The following is a 21589-nucleotide window of genomic DNA, read 5'->3' on the forward strand; positions in this document are numbered from 1 at the left end:
GCCATAAACATGAATAGAAAATACCTAACAAAACAGTATATGTGTTGGTTAAAGTACATCAATAACCATCAAATCAATTATAATTACCCAAGGTCAGGACAAGTGGTCCAGAGTGCCCCTAACGCGCGTTTCGTGTTTGTAGCTTCCAATAATACACTCCCTAAGAACTGTTTACCAAACTCCCCTCCCTTTCACTTAATACTTATCCGCTTTTTAACCAGGTGCAAACTCGTCCTACAACGTGCCAAGTATTTCCTCAACAGAGAAGAACGCCTGCCACCCATCCAACTATACCCCATATGACGCATCACCTCATCCCTCCTTTTTAAATTATTTAACTAATTTTATCAAAAAGACCTATTTTTATCATTTTTTCTTAATAAATTGTCTTATGTTTAATTAACTCGAGTGTCACCCCACTTTTGTATATGCCTCCATTGAGCGCAAGTTCATAAGCATATTATTCTAACATTCCCTGACCACTTGTGGTAAGTTGTCTTACTTGCAGCAGGTTCAAAGAGGCATACCTACCAGCGCCACTGAATACCTAATACCATATGCTGTTAACCATTGGTGACTAATAAATTCTTACCGGAGTGTGGTACCCTCACCCTGCATTGTCTGAGTAGTGGTATGCCCACAGGAAAGGAGTACGGGCAATCAATGGGATGAGCTCCAGCATTTGCATAGACAGTCAGGCAAGCACATAACACTGCTGCATGGACAGTACATGCACACTCAGCTCTGCTATATATGCACATTTATATACACACACACCTCTGTTACATATGCACATTTGCATACACATATACTGTATATACATTACCCCGTTTTGCAGTTTCTTCCAGGTGATGTGATTTGATTACATGATCTGGAAGGTCCTTGAGCTAGTCAAGTAGAAGGTTCTTCAGCTGCTAACTCAGGACATGCAGCCTCTGTGCAGATCCCGCTACTTTCCTCTCCTGGTCTGCACCAATCAGTTAGATAAGTGTGGGGCTGGAGGTGGAAGAGCAGTTCTCTCAGTGATCTGGAAGGACACTGTCGATAAGATGCACTCACTTATTAGCAAGATTTTTTTCTTGGTAAAAGTGTGTCTTATAGTCAAAAAAAAAGTTTTAAAGTAATTTCCCTTTCTCATCTAATTATATGCTTGTCTGTTATATGTTTTTGTACAATTTGTCAATAACATATATATTTTCTCCTCGTCTGAGTTATTTTTGATGGTCAACAAAATACGATGTTCCGGTAATTCTTTTTTCACACTTTAGGTACGATAATGGCTTCTCTCTGTGTGGAATTTTTGATCTTCAAAGAGGTTGTCCAGTACTTAGTGTGAGGACCTGGCCGCTTTCTAAATACTTTTCCAGCACTGAGCACCCCTTTTCATCAATCTTAATTTTGTATTTTGTTAGAAATTTGCTTGCTGTGTTTTGTTAGTGATTTGTTTGCTCATCAGTTCAACCTCCGGTATCTATTCCATTCAGTGACCATAGCTCCAAGACCTTGGGCCATTGTTCTCTCCGTCACCACAGGTAGTCTCACATGCAAAACCAGGGGAGGGTTCCACCTGAGAAAATATCTCCACTAAGGCACAATTAGCTGGGGGAGGGAGGGGTGAGCTCTTCTGCCGATTCAGGGGGCTGAACCCTGTGCAGGAGAAAGGGAAGATTCATTGCTAGTCGGACGGAGAGCTGGGTGGAATCACGGGCTGCGGTTGTGATATCCATCATCCAAAGGAGCATATGCTGTGACTGCCAATATACCGGCGGGAGATACAAAAAGCTGTGGGCCAACCAAAACTTGGGGGACAGTGGGTATCACCTGGTACGGGGCAGTGGAACTACTGATCACAGGTTGGAACTCTAGGACTAAGAGAATTGCCTGTTGGACATTTACCTGGAATTGCTGTTCACCATGGCCGGAAGGAATAAAACTAATTGCATCGATAACCTGCCTAGGTGATTATTAACATCCACAACCGCACATCTTTACTCTTAGACAACCCCTTCTCATTCCTCATATTTGGTCCTGTTAAAATGAAAACAATTATACAAACGTCCCATGCCTGTGCAGTTTCAGTGGTGTGAGCACTTGCGTTTCCGAGGCTTATGTGACATTTTTATGTCATCTGAGCTCTGCGGCCATTCACGCTGGCATCACTGTCCCCACCTTTGGACACATCGAACAATAAGAGGAAATCAGAAAGCAGCAGCAGCCCTGGCTTCTTGTTGATGTTCAATACGTCCGAAGAAGGGGACAGTGAAGCCGAATGAAGCTGATTGGGCGCAGGGCTCATGTGATGTAACAACTTCACATGTACCGTAGGAACAGAAGAGTTAAAACAGTTCCAACATTCTGAACATGAAAAAGGCTTTTCCCCTGTGTGATTTCTTTAAAGTTTATTAAGAGATGAATTCTGTGTAAAACATTCCCCACATTACGAACATGGAAAAGGCTTCTCCCCTGTGTGAATTCTTTGGTGACTAAGAAGAGAAGATTTCTTTACAAAACATTTCCAACATTCTGAACAGGAAAAAGGCTTCTCTCCTGTGTGACTTCTCTGGTGCTGAACCAAATTTGATTTCCATGTAAAATATTGCCCACATTCTGAACATGAAAAAGGCTTCTCCCCTGTGTGAGTCCTATGGTGAATAACAAGATCTGATTTCTGATTAAAACATTTTCCACATTCTGAACAGGAAAAAGGTTTCTCCCCTGTGTGGGTTCTCTGGTGTCTATCAAGAAACGATTTAAAATTAAAACATTTTCCACATTCTGAACAGGAAAAAGGCTTATCTCCTGTGTGGGTTCTTTTGTGGATATCAAGATGCGCTTTTCGGGTAAAACATTTTCCACATTTTGAACAGGAAAAAGGCGTCTCCTCTGTATGAGCTCTCTGGTGCTTAACCAAAGCTGATTTATGGATAAAACATTTCCCACATTTTGAACATGAAAAAGGCTTTTTGCTTGTGTGAGTTCTCTGGTGGTCAAGCAAAGTTGAAATTTGGTTAAAACATTTCCCACATTCTGAACATGAAAAAAGGCTTCTCTCCTCTGTGAGTTCTCTGGTGCTGAACCAAATTTGATTTCCATGTAAAATATTTCCCACATTCTGAACATGAAAATGGCTTCTCCCCTGTGTGAGTTCTCTGGTGAATAACAAGATCTGATTTCTGGTTAAAACATTTTCCACATTCTGAACAAGAAAAAGGCTTCTCCCCTGTGTGGGTTCTCTGGTGTCTATCAAGAAGCGATTTAAAATTAAAACATTTTAAACATTCTGAACAGGAAAATGGCTTCTCCCCTGTGTGGGTTCTCTGGTGGATATCAAGATTCGCTTTCCGGGTAAAAAATTTCCCACATTCTGAACATGAAAAAGGCTTCTCTCCTGTGTGAATTCTTTGGTGCTGAAACAAATTTGATTTCCATGTAAAATATTTACCACATTCTGAACATGAAAAAGGCTTTTCCCCTGTGTACATTCTTTGGTGTATAACAATATTCCATTTCTGCTTAAAATATTTCCTACATTCTGACCATGAAAATGGCTTTTCCTCTGTGTGACTTCTCTGGTGTTTAACAAGACCTAATTTGTGGTTAAAACATTTTCCACACGTGGAACAAGAAAATATTTTCTTCGTTGTGTGAATTTTTGGATGTTTAAGAAAAGACTTTTCGAGGGGAAAACTATTTCCATATTCTGATTGTGAAAATGGCTTCTTAGCTTTACCAGTAGTTTGTTTTTTAATGCTTATTTTGTGACTTTGATTTTCCTTAGTAGTCGGTAATGAATCAGAAGACAGGACCTGTTTCATAGGATCAGATGACAGATCTTTGCTGTGAAGGGATGATGGTATATCTGCAGTAGTGGCATTCACTTTAGTTGTATCCTGTGGGATCTCAAGCTCAACTAATTTAAAAATTGAAGATGTCAGCTGTCCCTCTGATCTCCTGGTACAGTCATCTGCCAAGAATAAAACCAATTATTATTTTTGAATAAAATATCCTCGAATTTTATATTTTTGAACATTTCTACTTAAACTGTCAGTAGAAATGCCAAGTTATGTAAAAATATTGAATTATTCACCAAGACAATGACAGTTCACAGTATAAGGCCGGAGTAACACTACTGTATAACATGGCCAAGTGCTATGCAATAAAACATCGCATAGCACTCGGCCCAGTGTTATTATATCGGCCAGCTCAGATCAGCGATTATTTACTCATGCTGATTCGACATGAGAAGACAATCGCAGTATGCTGTGATTAGCAGCGATACTCGATTCATTCGCACCCATACAAGTCTATGGGTGGAAGTGAAACAACGGACTGCACACGGATGTCAACCCAGTGCAGTCCGATATACGCCGGGTCAGACCATGGAGGAGATGGAGAAAATACTTTCTCCATCTCTTCTGCACCTGTGCTGCGATCATCTCATGCAAGAAAATCGCAGCACAGTAGCAGGACACTCGGCTCCTGATCGCTGAAGAGCAGGAACCGAAGGTCAATAGCATATCACATCTGATGCTCTTGTATCAGATACCATACGCTGGTGTGACTCCGGCCTAATAGAAAACATCATAGGATGAACCAGTGGAGCGTGGTGTTCAATTGTTTGTTCATCCTGCCTCCCAAACATGGAATAAAAAACCACCAAACAATATTATGTAGGCAAAAATAATACTAATAAAAACTGTTACTCATCTAAAAAAAAACAAGTCCCCACTCAGGTCCATCATCTGTCAATGGAAAAACAGAGGTTTCCCCATTATTAGTGGCTCAAAAGCTCTTGAAAAGCAACATGTACCCATAAACCAATCCAGAAATATCCACTCTCCCAAAGTATAGTCTCCCCCTCACTTCTGAGCCTTGCAGCGCGCCCAAACCACATTTAGCATCCATGTATTTGGCATTATTATATTGAGAAGAACCCACTTAATTTACGGTGTGTGTCTCCTGGAGCACAATCTGGGCACTATGTGTTGGGTAATGAAATGGTATATTTGCAATTTTCACTCTCCAACATCCACTGTGCACAAATTTCTGTAAAGTGGCTGTGAAGTCATAATAGTCACTACTATTCATTGAGGGTTATAATCTCCACAATGGGGATTTTTATTGCTCTCATTTACTACCATTTTGTCATATTAGGGCTTCTGCAAATGGTGTGTCCCATCTCCTCTGGGATCTGCTCCTGCGACGTCTGCTTCTCTCACCAGGAGTCGCCTTATTCATTCTGCAGGTGGCGCTGGTGATGGAAGAGACGTCAGAACCAGAAGCTCTGGGCAACGCAGGATCTGTCCAGCCACTAAGATTTGGGAGCCTGGGACCAGTAGTACCATCCAGTCTTGCAGTATGGGTGTGTGTGCTGTCCAGCTGGAGTAATCTGCTCCCTGCTTCAGCCAACTGGAAAGCACCGCACCCTACTAAAGCTGGAAGCATATTGCTGGAAGCTGCCAGATACAGCCTTGTTCTCCTCTGGTTCAGTCCTCTGTGCTCAGCTCCCGGCTTGTGTATTTGTTTCTTGTTGTGACCCCGGCACGTTGAATGACTACTCTTGTGACTTCTGATTTTGTATTTTCTCTGCCCTCCTCATTCTCACCCGGCTATCTGACTATTCTTCCCATCTCACTCCACAGAACAGAAGGTAACACAGTGGCCCAAGCCTAGGGGTCTCTGTGTAAGTCCATATCCACGTAGAGGTATTAAATGTTGATGGGCAAAACTGTGACTAAAGACAATAACACATCTACTGAAATGAATAAAAACTCAACAGTCTTCATCAGCAAAAAAAAATTGAGATGAGTAACTAGTGGTGAAACCTCTCTGGGGTAATGGGGCTCGGGGGCTCTTGGCAATCTAAATTATCAAAAAATGCCAATATTTTCTATCAGATTAGTTTCAAGAAGAAATATTAGACATCTAAATAGAACTTTTTATAATAGTGCAGAGCTGAGGTGTCTTAAATTTAGATCTCAGGCATTTGGAAGAGTCAATGGAGACCTTTTTTTAAAGACTATCAGGGACTTGCAGACTCACATACAGTTAGGTCCATATATATTTGGACAGAGACAACATTTTTCTAATTTTGGTTCTAGACATTACCACAAGGAATTTTAAACAAAACAATTCAGATGCAGTTGAAGTTCAGACTTTCAGCTTTCATTTGATGGTATCCACATTAAAACTGGATGAAGGGTTTAGGAGTTTCAACTCCTTAACATGTGCCACCCTGTTTTTAAAGGGATCAAAAGTAATTGGACAATTGACTCCAAGGCTATTTCATGGACAGGTGTGGGCAATCCCTTCGTTATGTCATTCTCAATTAAGCAGATAAAAGGCCTGGAGTTGATTTGAGGTGTGGTGCTTGCATTTGGAAGGTTTTGCTGTGAAGTAAACATGTGGTCAAAGGAGCTCTCCATGCAGGTGAAACAAGCCATCCTTAAGCTGAAAAAACAGAAAAAAACCATCCGAGAAATTGCTACAATATTAGGAGTGGCAAAATCTACAGTTTGGTACATCCTGAGAAAGACAGAAAGCACTGGTGAACTCATCAATGCAAAAAGACCTGGGCGCCCACGGAAGACAAGAGTGGTGGATGATTGCAGAAAATTCCATGGTGAAGAGAAACCCCTTCACAACAGCCAACCAAGTGAACAACACTCTCCAGGAGGTAGGCATATCAATATCCAAATCTACCATAAAGAGAAGACTGCATGAAAGTAAATACAGAGGGTTCACTGCACGGTGCAAGCAACTCATAAGCATCAAGAATAAAAAGGCTAGACTGGACTTTGCTAAAAAACATCTAAAAAAGTCAGCACAGTTCTGGAAGAACATTCTTTGGACAGATGAAACCAAGATCAACCGCTACCAGAATGATGGAAAGAGAAAAGTATGGCGAAGGCGTGGTACAGCTCATGATCCAAAGCATACCACATCATCTGTAAAACACGGCGGAGGCAGTGTGATGGCTTGGGCATGCATGGCTGCCAGTGGCACTGGGTCACTAGTGTTTATTGATGATGTGACACAGGACAGAAGCAGCCGAATGAATTCTGATGTATTCAGAGCCATACTGTGTGCTCAGATCCAGCCAAATACAGCCAAACTGATTGTCCATCTGTAGTATGAAACGACGACCAATGACCCAAAACATAAAGCCAAAGCAACCCAGGAGTTTATTAAAGCAAAGAAGTGGAATATTCTTGAAAGGCCAAGTCAGTCACCTGATCTCAACCCAATTTAGCATGCATTTCACTTGTTAAAGACTAAACTTCAGACAGAAAGGCCCACAAACAAACAGCAACTGAAAACCACCGCAGTGAAGGCCTGCAGAGCATTAAAAAGGAGGAAACACAGCGTCTGATGATGTCCATGAGTTTAAGACTTCAGGCCGTCATTGCCAACAAAGGGTTTTCAACCAAGTACTAGAAATGAACATTTTATTTACAATTATTAAATCTGTCCAATTACTTTTGTTCCCTTTAAAAATAGGGTGGCACATGTTAAGGAGCTGAAACTCCTAAACCCTTCATCCAATTTTGATGTGGATACCCTCAAATGAAAGCTGAAAGTCTGAACTTCAACTGCATCTGAATTGTTTTGTTTAAAATTCAATGTGGTAATGTCTAGAACCAAAATTAGAAAAATGTTGTCTCTGTCCAAATATATATGGACCTAACTGTAAGTGAGGCAGGCAAATCCCACCACAAATCATACAAAAGGAAAAACTGTAAACAAATAGACATAGAATAAAAAAAAACATGTTTCACCCACATCAAGAACGTATGTATCGGCAGAGAACTACAACACTAAACCGTAGATGCACTCATGTAGTATGGACCATTGGAGCTACTATAAGTTCCGTTCAGGAGAGTAGAGAAAGTATTAGTGCCCCCATTTCAGGAGAGATTGTGCTAATCCGAATTCCTTGGGACTGAAAACAATGTACTTTATGACGTGGAGTGAATCCATGAAACCAGGGCTCAAGCCATGCCAACACATCTCCTGCAGGCGTGAATAAATGTATATTACAGCCAAGTTTGGCCGCAAAGACTGGACCTGGTCTTGTAGGGACCATATGAGCTTATTCAGCAGCACAGAATGGAGTATGTAGATTCATCCAATAAGATATCAGGGTTCTAAGAAGCCAACAGCATCATTACCCTCCGCTTTCTCTTAAAGGCCCATCATGATAATTTTTTATCAAGTGATTTTTAACTTTTCAGCTCATTCTACGTACGCTGTCATTTGGCTTTGTAGTTTACAGATCTGAGCAGGTCACGGTCAACGTCTTCCAATCCCAGGGGTAAGGGGATCCTTCAGGTTGTAAGTTCTATACAGGAGGGCTTTCAATGCCTGAAGTCATTTGAACAGTTTTGGGTCTAAGAGAATGTTGTGGTCTAGTGGCAAAATGGTGGTCACATGATTGTGATAAGATTGGACTACACAACCGATAAAACAGCTACAGCCGGTGACTGAGATAAATCTGTTATTTTCTGTATTTAGTGGTTACTACTCACCTGGATGGTCATATGTAGGAATCTCCTCTTTACACCACTCATCACCCCTTACATATGTCTCTGTAGTACTAATATGGGTCAGATCTTCACCCTGAAACAAATATTGTAATAGTCACAAACAGATAAGAAGTCATATCTATGATCAGCTCTAATCCTGCCATCTCCACCATTCTCATGACACAAATATAGAGCATATACAGTTATATGAAAAAGTTTGGGCACCCCTATTAATCTTAAGCTTAATGTTTTCTTAAAATTGTTTTTTTTGCAACAGCTATTTCAGTTTGATATATGTAATAACTGTTGGACACAGTAATGTTTCTGCCTTGAAATGAGGTTTATTGTACTAACAGAAAATGTGCAATCTGCATTCAAACAAAATTTGACAGGTGCATAAGTATGGGCACCCTTATCATTTTCTTGTTTTAAATACTCCTACCTACTTTTTACTGACTTACTAAAGCACTTTTTTTGGTTTTGTAACCTCATTGAGCTTTGAACTTCATAGCCAGGTGTATGCAATCATGAGAAAAGCTACTTAAAGTGGCCACTTGCAAGCTGTTCTCCTGTTTGAATCTCCTCTGAAGAGTGGCATCATGGGCTCCTCAAAACAACTGTCAAATGATCTGAAAACAAAGATTATTCAACATAGTTGTTCAGGGGAAGGATACAAAAAGCTGTATCAGAGATTTAACCTGTCAGTTTCCACTGTGAGGAACATAGTAAGGAAATGGAAGAACACAGGGACAGTTCTTGTTAAGGCGAGAAGTGGCAGGCCAAGAAAAACATTAGAAAGGCAGAGAAGAAGAATGGTAAGATCAGTCAAGGACAATCCTCAGACCACCTCCAGAGAGCTGCAGCATCAACTTGCTGCAGATGGTGTCACTGTGCATCGGTCAACTATACAACGCACTTTGCACAAGGAGAAGCTGTATGGGAGAGTGATGCGAAAGAAGCCGTTTCTGCAAGCACGCCACAAACAGAGTCGGCTGAGGTATGCAAAAGCACATTTGGAGAAGCCAATTTCTTTTTGGAAGAAGGTCCTGTGGACTGATGAAACCAAGATTGAGTTGTTTGGTCATACAAAAAGGCGTTATGCATGGTGGCAAAAAAACACAGCATTCCAAGAAAAACACTTGCTACCCACAGTAAAATTTGGTGGAGGTTCCATCATGCTTTGGGGCTGTGTGGCCAATGCCAGCACCGGGAATCTTGTTAAAGTTGAGGGACGCATGGATTCCACTCAGTATCAGCAGATTCTTGACAATAATGTTCAAGAATCAGTGATAAAGTTGAAGTTATGCAGGGGATGGATCTTTCAGCAAGACAATGATCCAAAACACCGCTCCAAATCTACTCAGGCATTCATGCAGAGGAACAATTACAATGTTCTGGAATGGCCATCCCAGTCCCCAGACCTGAATATCATTGAACATCTGTGGGATCATTTGAAGAGGGCTGTCCATGCTCGGCGACCATCAAACTTAACTGAACTGGAATTGTTTTGTAAAGAGGAATGCTCAAAAATACCTTTATCCAGGATCCAGGAACTCACTAAAAGCTACAGGAAGCGACTAGAGGCTGTCATTTTTGCAAAAGGAGGATCTACTAAATATTAATGTCACTTTTCTGGTGAGGTGCCCATACTTATGCACCTGTCAAATTTTGTTTGAATGCAGATTGCACATTTTCTGTTAGTACAATAAACCTCATTTCAAGGCAGAAACATTACTGTGTCCAACAGTTATTACATATATCAAACTGAAATAGCTGTTGCAAAAACACTAATTTTTATAAAACATTAAGCTTAAGATTAATAGGGGTGCCCAAACTTTTTCATATAACTGTAATACTGGTGGATAAAACAAGACTTTCACAGCCGTCTACACATCATAGGGAAGATCTCATGACACCTTCTCTCCATCTACCTGATGATCCTGAGGAACATTGGGATCTTCTTGTTTACAGTCCTGTGGAAGAAGAGAACGGGGACATCTCTCTGGTGTTGTCCTCTTACTGGATAGATCTGGAGGAAACACATACAGGGACTGAATTCATTCTTTCCATACAAATAATTATAGGCCGTGTGTATTTTGTCCTGTCTATTACCTGATGATGTGAGGGGCTGGGGAACCTCCATGACATCCTTGTACAGATCTTTGGGTCCTTCTAAATACTCCCACTCCTCCATGGAGAAATAGACAGCGACATCCTGACACCTTATAGGAACCTGACATATAAAATGATACCGTCACCCCCCGATCCCTTCATAGTGTTACTGTATAATGTCCCAGCAGTGTCACCTCTCCAGTCAGCAGCTCAATCATCTTGTAGGTGAGTTCTAGGATCTTCTGGTCATTGATGTCCTCATGTATCAGGGGGTGAGGTGGAGGTCTCGTGATTGGGCTCAGGGGTCTTCTCCATCCCTCAGACACAGGGTCCTGACAGCGCTCACTAGAGGTCTTCTTCACTACTGTGTAATTCTGGTTATGGAGAGACACATTAATAAATCTCCCTCCAGACATTTCCAGAGTCCTCACCTCTCCAGTTCTGTCCATCTGTTATTCCCATAGATAAGAATGATGTAATGTGACGTCATCAGAATCTCTCACCTCTCCAGTAAGCCGGAAGAGGATCTCCAGGGTGAGGTGTAATATCCTCTCCGCCATCTTGTCTCTGTCCATATCCATCTTTGATGGATCAAAAAGGAAAATTCTCTTATATAGGAGATCTTCGCTGAGAGGATCCAATATTGTAAAGACCTTAATGAGACGAAGATGAGCAGATGTAACATCATAAAAATCCTGTGTAATAATACAATTATTGGAGGTAATAAGGGAAAGATATGAGATTTATTATTTTACACTATTTAGCTTTCTTCTTTATATCTACATATATAAAGCAGTAAATCTGTGTGTGGAGCCCATAGAATACAAAACATTTTTCATCTGGTTTGAGTGAAATTTTGCGCTGCCGTCTTTAACATCAGACTAAAAATACTGCAAACATGAAACCTAAAAATTGTTCACCTTGACAAGATTTGTCCCCAGAATTTAGGCTCTATAGAAATAAAGAAAAAAATGGGTGTCTGTGTGTTTAATGTGATGCACCCCCTGGGCCGTGGGGTACTCAGTAGACGGGCCGGTTGGTGCTGGGGATGTCACGGTGGCAGTGACCTGGTCCGTGACCCAGGGCGGTCAATTAAAGGGAAAGTAAAAGGGGAAATAAAGTTTTTAGAGATAATGTTCGTGACGCCACCTGTGGCATGCGGCTATATGGGGCCGCCGCTGCGGTGCAGATCCTCTGGAGCTGATGGTCACACAGCAGAGTTGGTTCAGCTCTCCACAGGCAGAGCTAAGCTCCAGGGCAGTATATGTAGAATTGTGGAGGTTTATGTTGTTGATACGGTGTAATGCAGGTGATACCGCAGATAATGACCAGTCCACAGCTTAATGGCGGTTTCCTTTTATCTTTACTTGCGGTAGTTAGGCAGACCGGGGCACGGGTACTAGCTGGTAGTAGAGGTCCAGGCGGCCTGGAAGCAAGTTGGGGATCCACCTCGCCATGTAGAGTTGTAGGCCTTCCCTCTGCGCTATTCTCTTTGGCCCTGCTACTTGAAGCTATGCTGCGGCCCTTGTCCCTGAGTAAAACATCTCTTCCTTACCCGTATGGCAGACAGCTCGGGCCTTCCTTAAGTGTCGCTCCCACGTGGCGGTGCTGTGCCCTATCGTGCTGCTGTGCCGCCGGGCGTCTGGTGGGGCCAGGAGACCTGCAGTCTCCTGCCCTCCGGATTCGGCTGCTGGGCCTTCAGTGCCCCACAACCACGGACTCCGGTGTCCGGTTCCTTTGCGCTTCTCTCTTCTGGGGCGAGCTTGTACACAGCTCCCTTCCCCAGGTCCTTCCTCGTCGCTCTCCTGTCTCCAACTCCTCTCCACTAACTCTTTCTAACCCCGCCTCCAGATTCCAATTTGAAGGGGAGGAGCTCCCCTTTCTGGTTTGGAGCCAGGAAAGTGTTGTATACTGGTAAACCAGGCATGGCATTACCCCCTGTGAGGGAGGCAAGGCCACAGTGGCAACTGGACCACTGGGGTGCCACAAATGCCAAACCACAGTTTTTGCCCAAAGGGTCTCAAAGAGTTAGAGACTGCATCCAAGGAGTCACTCTTAAAGGTGCAGCAACCATATAGTCGCAAGGGGGGGAAACCTGATAAGTTGGTCTAAAGTCTGTAATTATAGCAACGGCTGTTGCAGAGGTAACTGGGGCCTCATTTTTGAGAATTGCCTCACAGTAAGATCTTTTTGGTTGGCTATAGCAACCAGATTGTAGCTTTCAACAATGAAGCTGCTGAGGTAAAATGAAAGCTGAGCACTGATTGGTTGCTATGGACAACTAGAAGAGTCTTACTGTGAGGAAGTGATACACTGTATGCTTTATATGTGTAGATTCAATTATTAGATAGCTGAGACAAATAAAAAACGCAAGTCCTGGCTTGAAGGGAAACAGATGAGACAGGCTGAATCAAAGGCAGCTAAAACATCTGAACACACATCATCTTCAGGAGTGTGCCTAATAGCCAGGTGTCCATGTTTAAATATTCAACTTCATCCAAAACCCCTCCCCAGACTAGGAGACTCATTCCCATTCCTAGAGGTGAATTGACATAGTGTATATAGAATGGAGTCTGTCTACAATAATGTACTGCGCCTGCGTTAATTCTCATGCGCTAGAGGTTCGATAATGTCCATCCCCTAGTGTGCATGTCCGGAAGTGACGCGCTTTAACTGAAACTCCAGATAAACTGATTGCTGCCGCTCCACTCATATCCGTGACTGCGCATGTCCGTAGTTATGTGTTACACACCAGAGCGTATCTAGGAACATTGTCGGAGATTACGTATGCCTGGATGTGTGCTTTCCACTCTGAAGAGCATCCCAGTCTCCTATCTGTGACTGCCCATGTCCAGAAGTATATGTTCTACGCCGAAGTGCATAATGAATTTGTATTGCATTCCACCAATATAGAAAAGTCCTGTCTCTGAGATCAGCATCATGGGAGATTAAAAACAAGTATTGGGTCACGGTTCCACCCCTCACTGTGTCCGGGATGCAGTTACTGACAGCTCAGCCGTCCAATCATGTACAGGGGCATGCTGAAGCTGTCGGTACTTTGATTGACAGCTCGGTCATCCAGTCAGGTACAGGGGCGTGCTGAAGCAGTCAGTGTGTTTATTGACAGCTCGGCTGTCCAATCTGAGACTGGGAGGCACCGGCTATCTTCAGGTGTTCATTATTCCAGGTGACTGCCAGGCTACTTAACTGGGCTTTTTCTGCCAGACGTACATTCACGTAGTGTGAGGTTTGTGGCTCTGTGCCTTAGTGTTCTGTGTATTGATCTTCTGATGCCTGACCCCTTCTGCTCTGATCCGCTATCCTTCTGGTATTCTGACCAATGGACTGTTACCTGACTATGCCTTTGCCTCTTCCCTCGGTTTATGACGTACCCTCCTGGCTTTTGACTTCGGACTCCTTGACTATTCCTTCTCATGGCCTGGCCGTGAAAAGTGACTCAGCGTCACATATTGCACAGCCTCACATCATGCAATAGGCTTTTAGATCTACTTCATCACTACAAAAAATATTGGATGATGGCCCACAGTATATTCCTAAATGGTCAAATTTGAACCCTATTGCATAATTAGAGATACACAAGGATCATCATACTTGTTAATTACTATATAGTAAATGTAGAATATATCTCGATAAAGTACAACAAAATGTGAACCCCATTCACAGGGAACTGAGTAGCAATGGGTAGAGTATAAAATCCAAAAATGTAATCCAGGATGGGGCTGTATTCACACAAAACAGGCATATGAAATTTGCTCATTGAGTCCCTTCGGGACTAGTGAATACAGTCAGGAGACCCACTCACTTTCCTTTTTGAGGATACATCTATTGTGACCAACTCCTCTTACATTGGGTTTAACCACCTCAATGATGCAATTGGAGATGTCTTCGGTTTCACTGTACACTGGCTCCGGTGCTCAGGAAAGACATATTGGAGCTAGAGAGGGTACAAAGGAGGGCGACTAAGGTAATAAAGGGAATGGAGGGACTAGAATACCCAGAGAGGTTGTCAAAATTAGACCTATTTACGTTGGAAAAGAGAAGGCTTAGGGGAGACCTCATAAACATGTATAAATACATCAGGGGGCAGTACAGAGATCTCTCCCATGATCTGTTTATACCAAGGATGGTGACAAAGACGAGGGGGCACACTATGCGTCTGGAGGAAAGGAGGTTCCTGCACCAGCATAGAAGGGGATTCTTTACGGTCAGAGCCGTGAGACTCTGGAACTCTCTGGGAGAGGAAGTGGTGATGTCCAACTCACTTAATGAGTTCAAGAGAGGCCTGGACGCCTTTCTTGAGAACAATAAAATTACATCTTATGCTTAGTGATAGTTAATTAATCCAGGGATTTAATCTGACTGCCAGATTGGAGTCGGGAAGTGAATTTTTCCTCAATGATGTAAATTGGCCTATACTGCATGGGTTTTTTTTGCCTTCCCCTGGATCAACGCTGCGGAATAGCTGCAGTGCACAAGAAATAGGCTGAACTGGATGGACGCTTGTCTTTTTTCGGCCTTATAAACTATGTAACTATGTAACATGTACACTGTTCATGTGTCTCGATAATGGGGTGTCCCGACCATGGCGTATATTGGTCAAATGCTCCCCCACCCTCCTCATAGATCCCGTCTTGGTCTTGTTGCCTACATTATCTAGGGAGCAGGTGCATATGGCCATATATACCCATCCTGAGGTTTTACAGTTGGATTAATCCCTCTGGAAAAAGGTTTTACCGGCGGAGGAACTCGAGAAAGATTTATATGCACTCATCCAATTACATGTACAACATTCTCCACATCTAAAAAAAACTACAGATTCTTCTATCCAGCCAAGTCCCCTTGCGTGCAGGTTTTTTATAGACACTATGCACTAAATGGTCCCTAATTGACCGACTCTTTCTGGAAGTTATTGTGGGAATAGGTCCCACAGCTCCCTTCAGGTCCAGGTCGGCCACAAGTACATCCTAGTGTTTTGTTAAGATATTAAAGATTTGGTTACTCAGTTCCTATTACTCGTGTTATCCCATCTTTTTCTTGGTCTCTTGGTTAGGTATGGAGAAGAGTCTGTCTCTCCCGTTTTTCTGTACACAATCGTGCGAAATCCAAAATGTACTGTGGGTAACCTTTTGCATTAATCTTGTGTTCATGTCTATTGTCTGTATATTAAAATGTGACATTTGAACACGTCCTTCTCGACCATAAAAATTTGCCCTTGAGTATTCTTTTTTTCAGGGAGATGGGGTGGTGGCTATCCCACTTCAATAGTTTATTAGTGCTTGTAGGTTTATGGTAGATGAATGTCCCTAGGGTCACATCCAGTTCTTTCTTGATTAGTACATCCAGGAAAGGCAAGGGGTTATAACTAAACTCCGTTGTAAATCTCAGGCCCACTCTATTGATGTTGAGTTTCCTGACAAATTCAAGAAACTGTTCACTCGTCCCTGATCAGATGATAAAAATTTTGTCAATATATCTATACCACACCCCAATATATGGATGTCACCACTTATGATCATCTCTGCATATTGTGGTTTCCTCCCACCAGCCCAGGAAAAAGGTTAGCATACAAGGGGGCACAGAGGCTCCCCATCACAGTACCGCTGAGCTCGGGGGAAGTACTTCCTATCAAAAAGAAAGAAGTTATGTGTAAGAGTGAATTTTATAAGATCCTCCATGAAGTCATTATGTCTGCTACACTCTACTGATCTCCATTTCAAGAAATGTCTTACTCCTCTGATACCATCCTCATGCGGTATATTATTGTACAAAGCCTCGATATCAAGAGTATTTATGTAGGGGAGCAGAAAAAGGGAAAACCATGTTCCAGAGGTTTTATTCCAACAGTAAAACCTCAGGACTTATTCCAACTGCAGGATCTCAGGCGGTACTGTGGGAACATTATACTGTGGGGGCATCATCCATACTGCATAAGAGTCATAATGGGGGCATTACACTGTGTGGGGGCATCATACATACTGCATAAGGGGCATAATGGGGGCATTACACTGTGTGGGGGCATCATACATCCTGCATAAGGGGCAAAATGGGGGCATTACACTGTGGGGGGGCATCATACATCCTGCATAAGGGGCATAATGGGGGCATTACACTGTGGGGGGGCATCATACATCCTGCATAGGGGGCATAATGGGGGCATTACACTGTGTGGAGGCATCATACATCCTGCATAAGGGGCATAATGGGGGCATTACACTGTGGGGGGGCATCATACATCCTGCATAAGGGGCATAATGGGGGCATTACACTGTGGGGGGCATCATACATCCAGCATAAGGGGCATAATGGGGGCATTACACTGTGTGGGGGCATCATACATCTTGCACAAGGGGCATAATAGGGGCATTACACTGTGTGGGGGCATCATACATCCTGCACAAGGGGCATAATGGGGGCATTACACTGTGTGGGGGCATCATACATCCTGCATAAGGGGCATAATGGGGGCATTACACTGTGTGGGGGCATCATACATACTGCATAAGGGGCATAATGGGGGCATTACACTGTGTGGGGGCATCATACATCCTGCATAAGGGGCATATTGGGGGCATTACACTGTGGGGCCAGTAAAGGGGTCCTGTACTATGAGAACAATACGTTTCCTCCCTTCCTGTCTCCATAGTTGGGTCGTATGTATCTATTACAGGAGACAGAACAAAAACCTTATGATTCTTATAAAGGGGCAACACAAGACCCCAAAAGAGTCTCCGTGCAGAAGGGGTTAATGCCCCCTGCGCCCAGTAACGGGGGTCTCCACATACCTCCACCTGCAGAGCCGCCACCACATATATGGCTGCTCTGTGCGCACAGGAGCTGTGATGAGGTCACAGGAGGGGAGGAGTCAGGGGTCACATGATCAGGGGCCTCAGTGGATGCAGGACTCTGCTGTGCTGGTTGTCATGGTGCAGGATGAGCTGAAGTTTATGTGTGGGGTCAGGAGGGGTTTACAGTGTGGATGTAGCAGAGCCGCGTGTGTACGAGGTGTACGGAGCAGAGCCGTGTGTGTACGAGGTGTACGGAGCAGAGCCGCGTGTGTACGAGGTGTACGGAGCAGAGCCGCGTGTGTACGAGGTGTACGGAGCGGAGCCGCGCGTGTACGAGGTGTACGGAGCAGAGCCGCGTGTGTACGAGGTGTACGGAGCAGAGCCGCGTGTGTACGAGGTGTACGGAGCAGAGCCGTGTGTGTACGAGGTGTACGGAGCAGAGCCGCGCGTGTACGAGGTGTACGGAGCGGAGCCGTGCGTGTACGAGGTGTACGGAGCGGAGCCGTGTGTGTACGAGGTGTACGGAGCAGAGCCGCGTGTGTACGGAGCAGAGCCGCGTGTGTACGAGGTGTAGGGAGCGGAGCCGCGTGTGTACGAGGTGTAGGGAGCGGAGCCGCGTGTGTACGAGGTGTAGGGAGCGGAGCCGCGTGTGTACGAGGTGTACGGAGCGGAGCCGCGTGTGTACGAGGTGTAGGGAGCGGAGCCGCGTGTGTACGAGGTGTACGGAGCGGAGCCGCGTGTGTACGAGGTGTAGGGAGCGGAGCCGCGTGTGTACGAGGTGTACGGAGAAGCGTGTACGAGGTGCACGGAGAGGAGCCGCGTGTGTACGACGCATGTGGAACTGCGCGTGTGCGAAGCGTGTGGACTTCGGTGATGACACCGCACCTTTCCAGGGACATGACAGCTGATCAGTACAGCTGTCATGTGCCCCTAACAGCCACAGGTGGAGTCCACCCATGGCAGTTAACATGTTACAGGGAATCTGTCACCCCCTGGGACCTATCTGACCTCTAATATGGGGATACAGGTGATAGAAGTGTGAATCTATACTCACCTGTATGTCCCATATTAGAGGTCTACTTGCTGTGTAATAGCTTTTTATTAAATTAGTTTTGGCAAGCTTCACGTCTGGGGAACGCGAAGAAATCCCCGCCTATTAGCTTCATTTCCATATCCCCCCTCCTCCCCGGCACGTCACAGGGGCCTGACCCAAGGTAGTAAAGGGGTTAATATCAAATAATTATAAAAAAAATAGAAAAGTGTTAGAAAATATTTGTTTTTATTTCTTTCATATCGGCATCGAAGAAAACCAGCTTATGGATCTATTCCAGCCTGGGTGCCGGGTTATCTGGGCCCATTCCATCCGGTGTTGTTCATTTGTCGCAAAATCCCTTCCCAGATCCTCTGAATTCCTACATGGGATGTAAATTCCCTCAGGACTGACCCGCTGAATTCACGGCTTATGAATCAACATTTACATTTTGTTCATATTTATCCGGAACTTTGGAAAAGCGTCTAAATGGTTAACATTTCTGATGAATTGTATCATTTATTTCAGTTAAATGTGCAATATAGATTTTTGGCAATGTTCACACTCTGCATCTGAGGCTGAATGGTCCACAATGTACATTATATAATCATTGTCATAGATCATTTTATAGAGAAATTCAAGGAACTGGTGGTATATATACGTCCAGTCACATCACGTGCCACAATAGTCGACATAAATGAGAGCAGCTGCGCCCTGTTGCTTATCCTCGGTCAATACTGTGTTTAACCAGCAGGATAAGGGGGCGCCAGAGGGCTGCAAGGTCTGACCAAGTTTTCCTGACAAAGTCAGAAGCTCCCTGTCATCTCCACCAGCTACAGGAACCTTTCCTTGCAACCAGAAAAAATGCAAAACCTGTCCTTTTATAACGACCACAGACAAGATGAAGATCCCCAATTCACATCAGGACTATAAGATCCCAGGTACGTTCAGCTGTATCACATCTAATGTAGTGTACTTAATTATATGTACCAAATGTCCAGCTGGGGGTCTGTATGTAGGGGAGACAGGGCAAAAATCATCATCGCCACACAATAAAAGAAAAAAGAATAGATCTGCCTGTAGCCAAGCATTTTTGTTCCCCTGATCACAGCACAAAAGCCATGAAATTACTGGTATTAAAAGGTAACTTCAAATCTCAAAGAAAAAGAAGAATCTCAGAATATAAACTGATGGTGGCCTTTAACACTTTCAGAACAGGAATGAATGTGTCGCATGGATTTATGTCATTCTACATCAACTAAGGAATGTGCTCCTCAGACTCAGACCTGTGAGGTCATCACAACACTGGACACAGGACAATAAAACCTTCACACTCCTTATCTACAAAAATATTTATAGCCAGAACTGTTTATCTCTTTAATAATAACTCTGCTTTTCATCACCTGTCTTACCTATTGCATAATTTGTGTGTCTTAGGCTGTGTGCACACGATGCGTTTTTTATGCGTTTCCACAGCGTTTCTGCGGCTGCGGAAATGCATTAAAAACGCATGGTAGAAGGGCAACAATGTTCCCCAATGATAATCCGCATGTGCTGTGCCCATGCTGCGGATTTTTCCGCAGCGTTTATGCTGCGCTCAAATATCCGCAGCATGTCCATTAATTTTGCGGAAACGCGGCGTTTTTGCCGCCATTGACTTGCATTATAACGCGCCAATTCCGCAAGACTGCATTTGTACTTGCGTTATTGGCGCGTTCTAATGTGCGGATGGTACCCGGGTGTGGAGGACAGGAGACCCTCCTCCACACCCAGGTACCATAGAAACTGTAAAAACAAGAATAAAATAAAAAATAAAGATATATTCACCTTCTGACGGCCCCCGGTCTCCTTCCCTCTGCTCGCGTGCAAGACTGAAGGACCTTCGGTGACGTCACAGTCATGTGACCGCAGGCCCTTCAGTGCAGTGTCTCGCGATATCCCGGCAGCCAGGAACAAGCCAGGAACGAATGAGGCAGCACACGTCGGGGCATCAGAAGATAAGTGTACCTTTATTTTTTTATTTTTAAACATTCTTATACGGTCACACTATATAAATCCATGCCGGTTGCATGGATTTATATAGTGTGACCTAGTTGTCAAGCACTTTCCAAGTGATGCTAAAATCGCCTGGAAAGCGCTTGTCAATCCGCATGCGGAAACGCATGTGAATCCGCATGTATTACGCAGGAAAAACACATGTACAATCCGCATGCGTTTTTTCTGCCAGGGAGATGCAGAAATGATGCAGAAATTTTCTGCTTCATTTCTGCATCGTGTGCACATACCCTTATTGTGTATAAATATGTGACTCTTCAGATTTTGTGGTATACTAGCCTGATGAAGAGAGCTGAGTAGTCTTGAAAGCTTGCAATTTGTTACCATCTTTTCAGTTAGCCATTAAAAGGTATCAACCACTGAGGACTCTCAAATCTAAATATTTTTCTAGAGAAATTCATAAACATTTTGAAATCTAATAGATAGATAGAGTGGAGACACGAGGGTCAGTGGGTGGTCTCATCTTTAGAAAATCATATGGACCAGGGCTCATTCCATTGAACGCCCGATCTCCTTTCCCGTGGGCCAGACACTACTCAGACCAGACAGAGTGAGGGTAACACAGTGCGGCAATAATTTATTGCACCAACACCAGCCAGTCACATACAGTACAGCCCCAGCAAGTACAAAAGATGGTGCACATGACATAGTCTCACCTTTCCACTGGCTCTGAGCATCCAGGGCTGTGACTTTGGAGCATCCAGGGCTGACTACCCCATCTATTGGCCGGCAACCAGAGACGAGGTAGTGGCAAGCTTAGGAAGCTGAGTGAGTGCAGTGAGGTACGTGGCCAGGTGACCTGATTGTCCCAACCTGGATTCTCCAGCGTCTTTGAGGGTTCAGTGATGGTCAGTGGAGCAGATCTGTGTTCCTCCAGCTGGTCGGTGGCTTGCTGTAGAGTGTGTGGGAAAAGAGGCAGATCCTACTTTTCTAGGTCACACCTCGTATTCAGGCATTTTTTTCTACAGGATTGGGAGAAAGTCATCTCTCATTGTCGAAGTGTTCATAGTTTGACCTTCAATATTTGCAGAACAACCTTGAACTCACTAATACAACAGGTA

At 43.9% G+C, this 21589-nt stretch overlaps 1 protein-coding gene across 1 annotated transcript; it reads right to left on the reverse strand.

Moving 5' to 3' along the window:
- Positions 1 to 2976: 2976 nt before the first annotated feature.
- Positions 2977 to 20504, reverse strand: LOC141176179 (uncharacterized). Its single transcript, XM_073660175.1, has 7 exons — positions 20301 to 20504; positions 11141 to 11290; positions 10832 to 11011; positions 10638 to 10758; positions 10457 to 10554; positions 8529 to 8619; positions 2977 to 3964 (listed from the first exon to the last, which is right to left on the reverse strand). Exons 1-7 carry the CDS (start codon positions 20502 to 20504, stop codon positions 3009 to 3011), a joined length of 1800 nt encoding a protein of 599 aa, XP_073516276.1. The 3' UTR covers positions 2977 to 3008.
- Positions 20505 to 21589: the final 1085 nt, after the last annotated feature.

Source organism: Phyllobates terribilis, unplaced genomic scaffold, assembly GCF_046119375.1.
Source record: "Phyllobates terribilis strain yellow unplaced genomic scaffold, ASM4611937v1 Scaffold_17__1_contigs__length_24005725, whole genome shotgun sequence".
NCBI lineage: Eukaryota > Metazoa > Chordata > Amphibia > Anura > Dendrobatidae > Phyllobates > Phyllobates terribilis.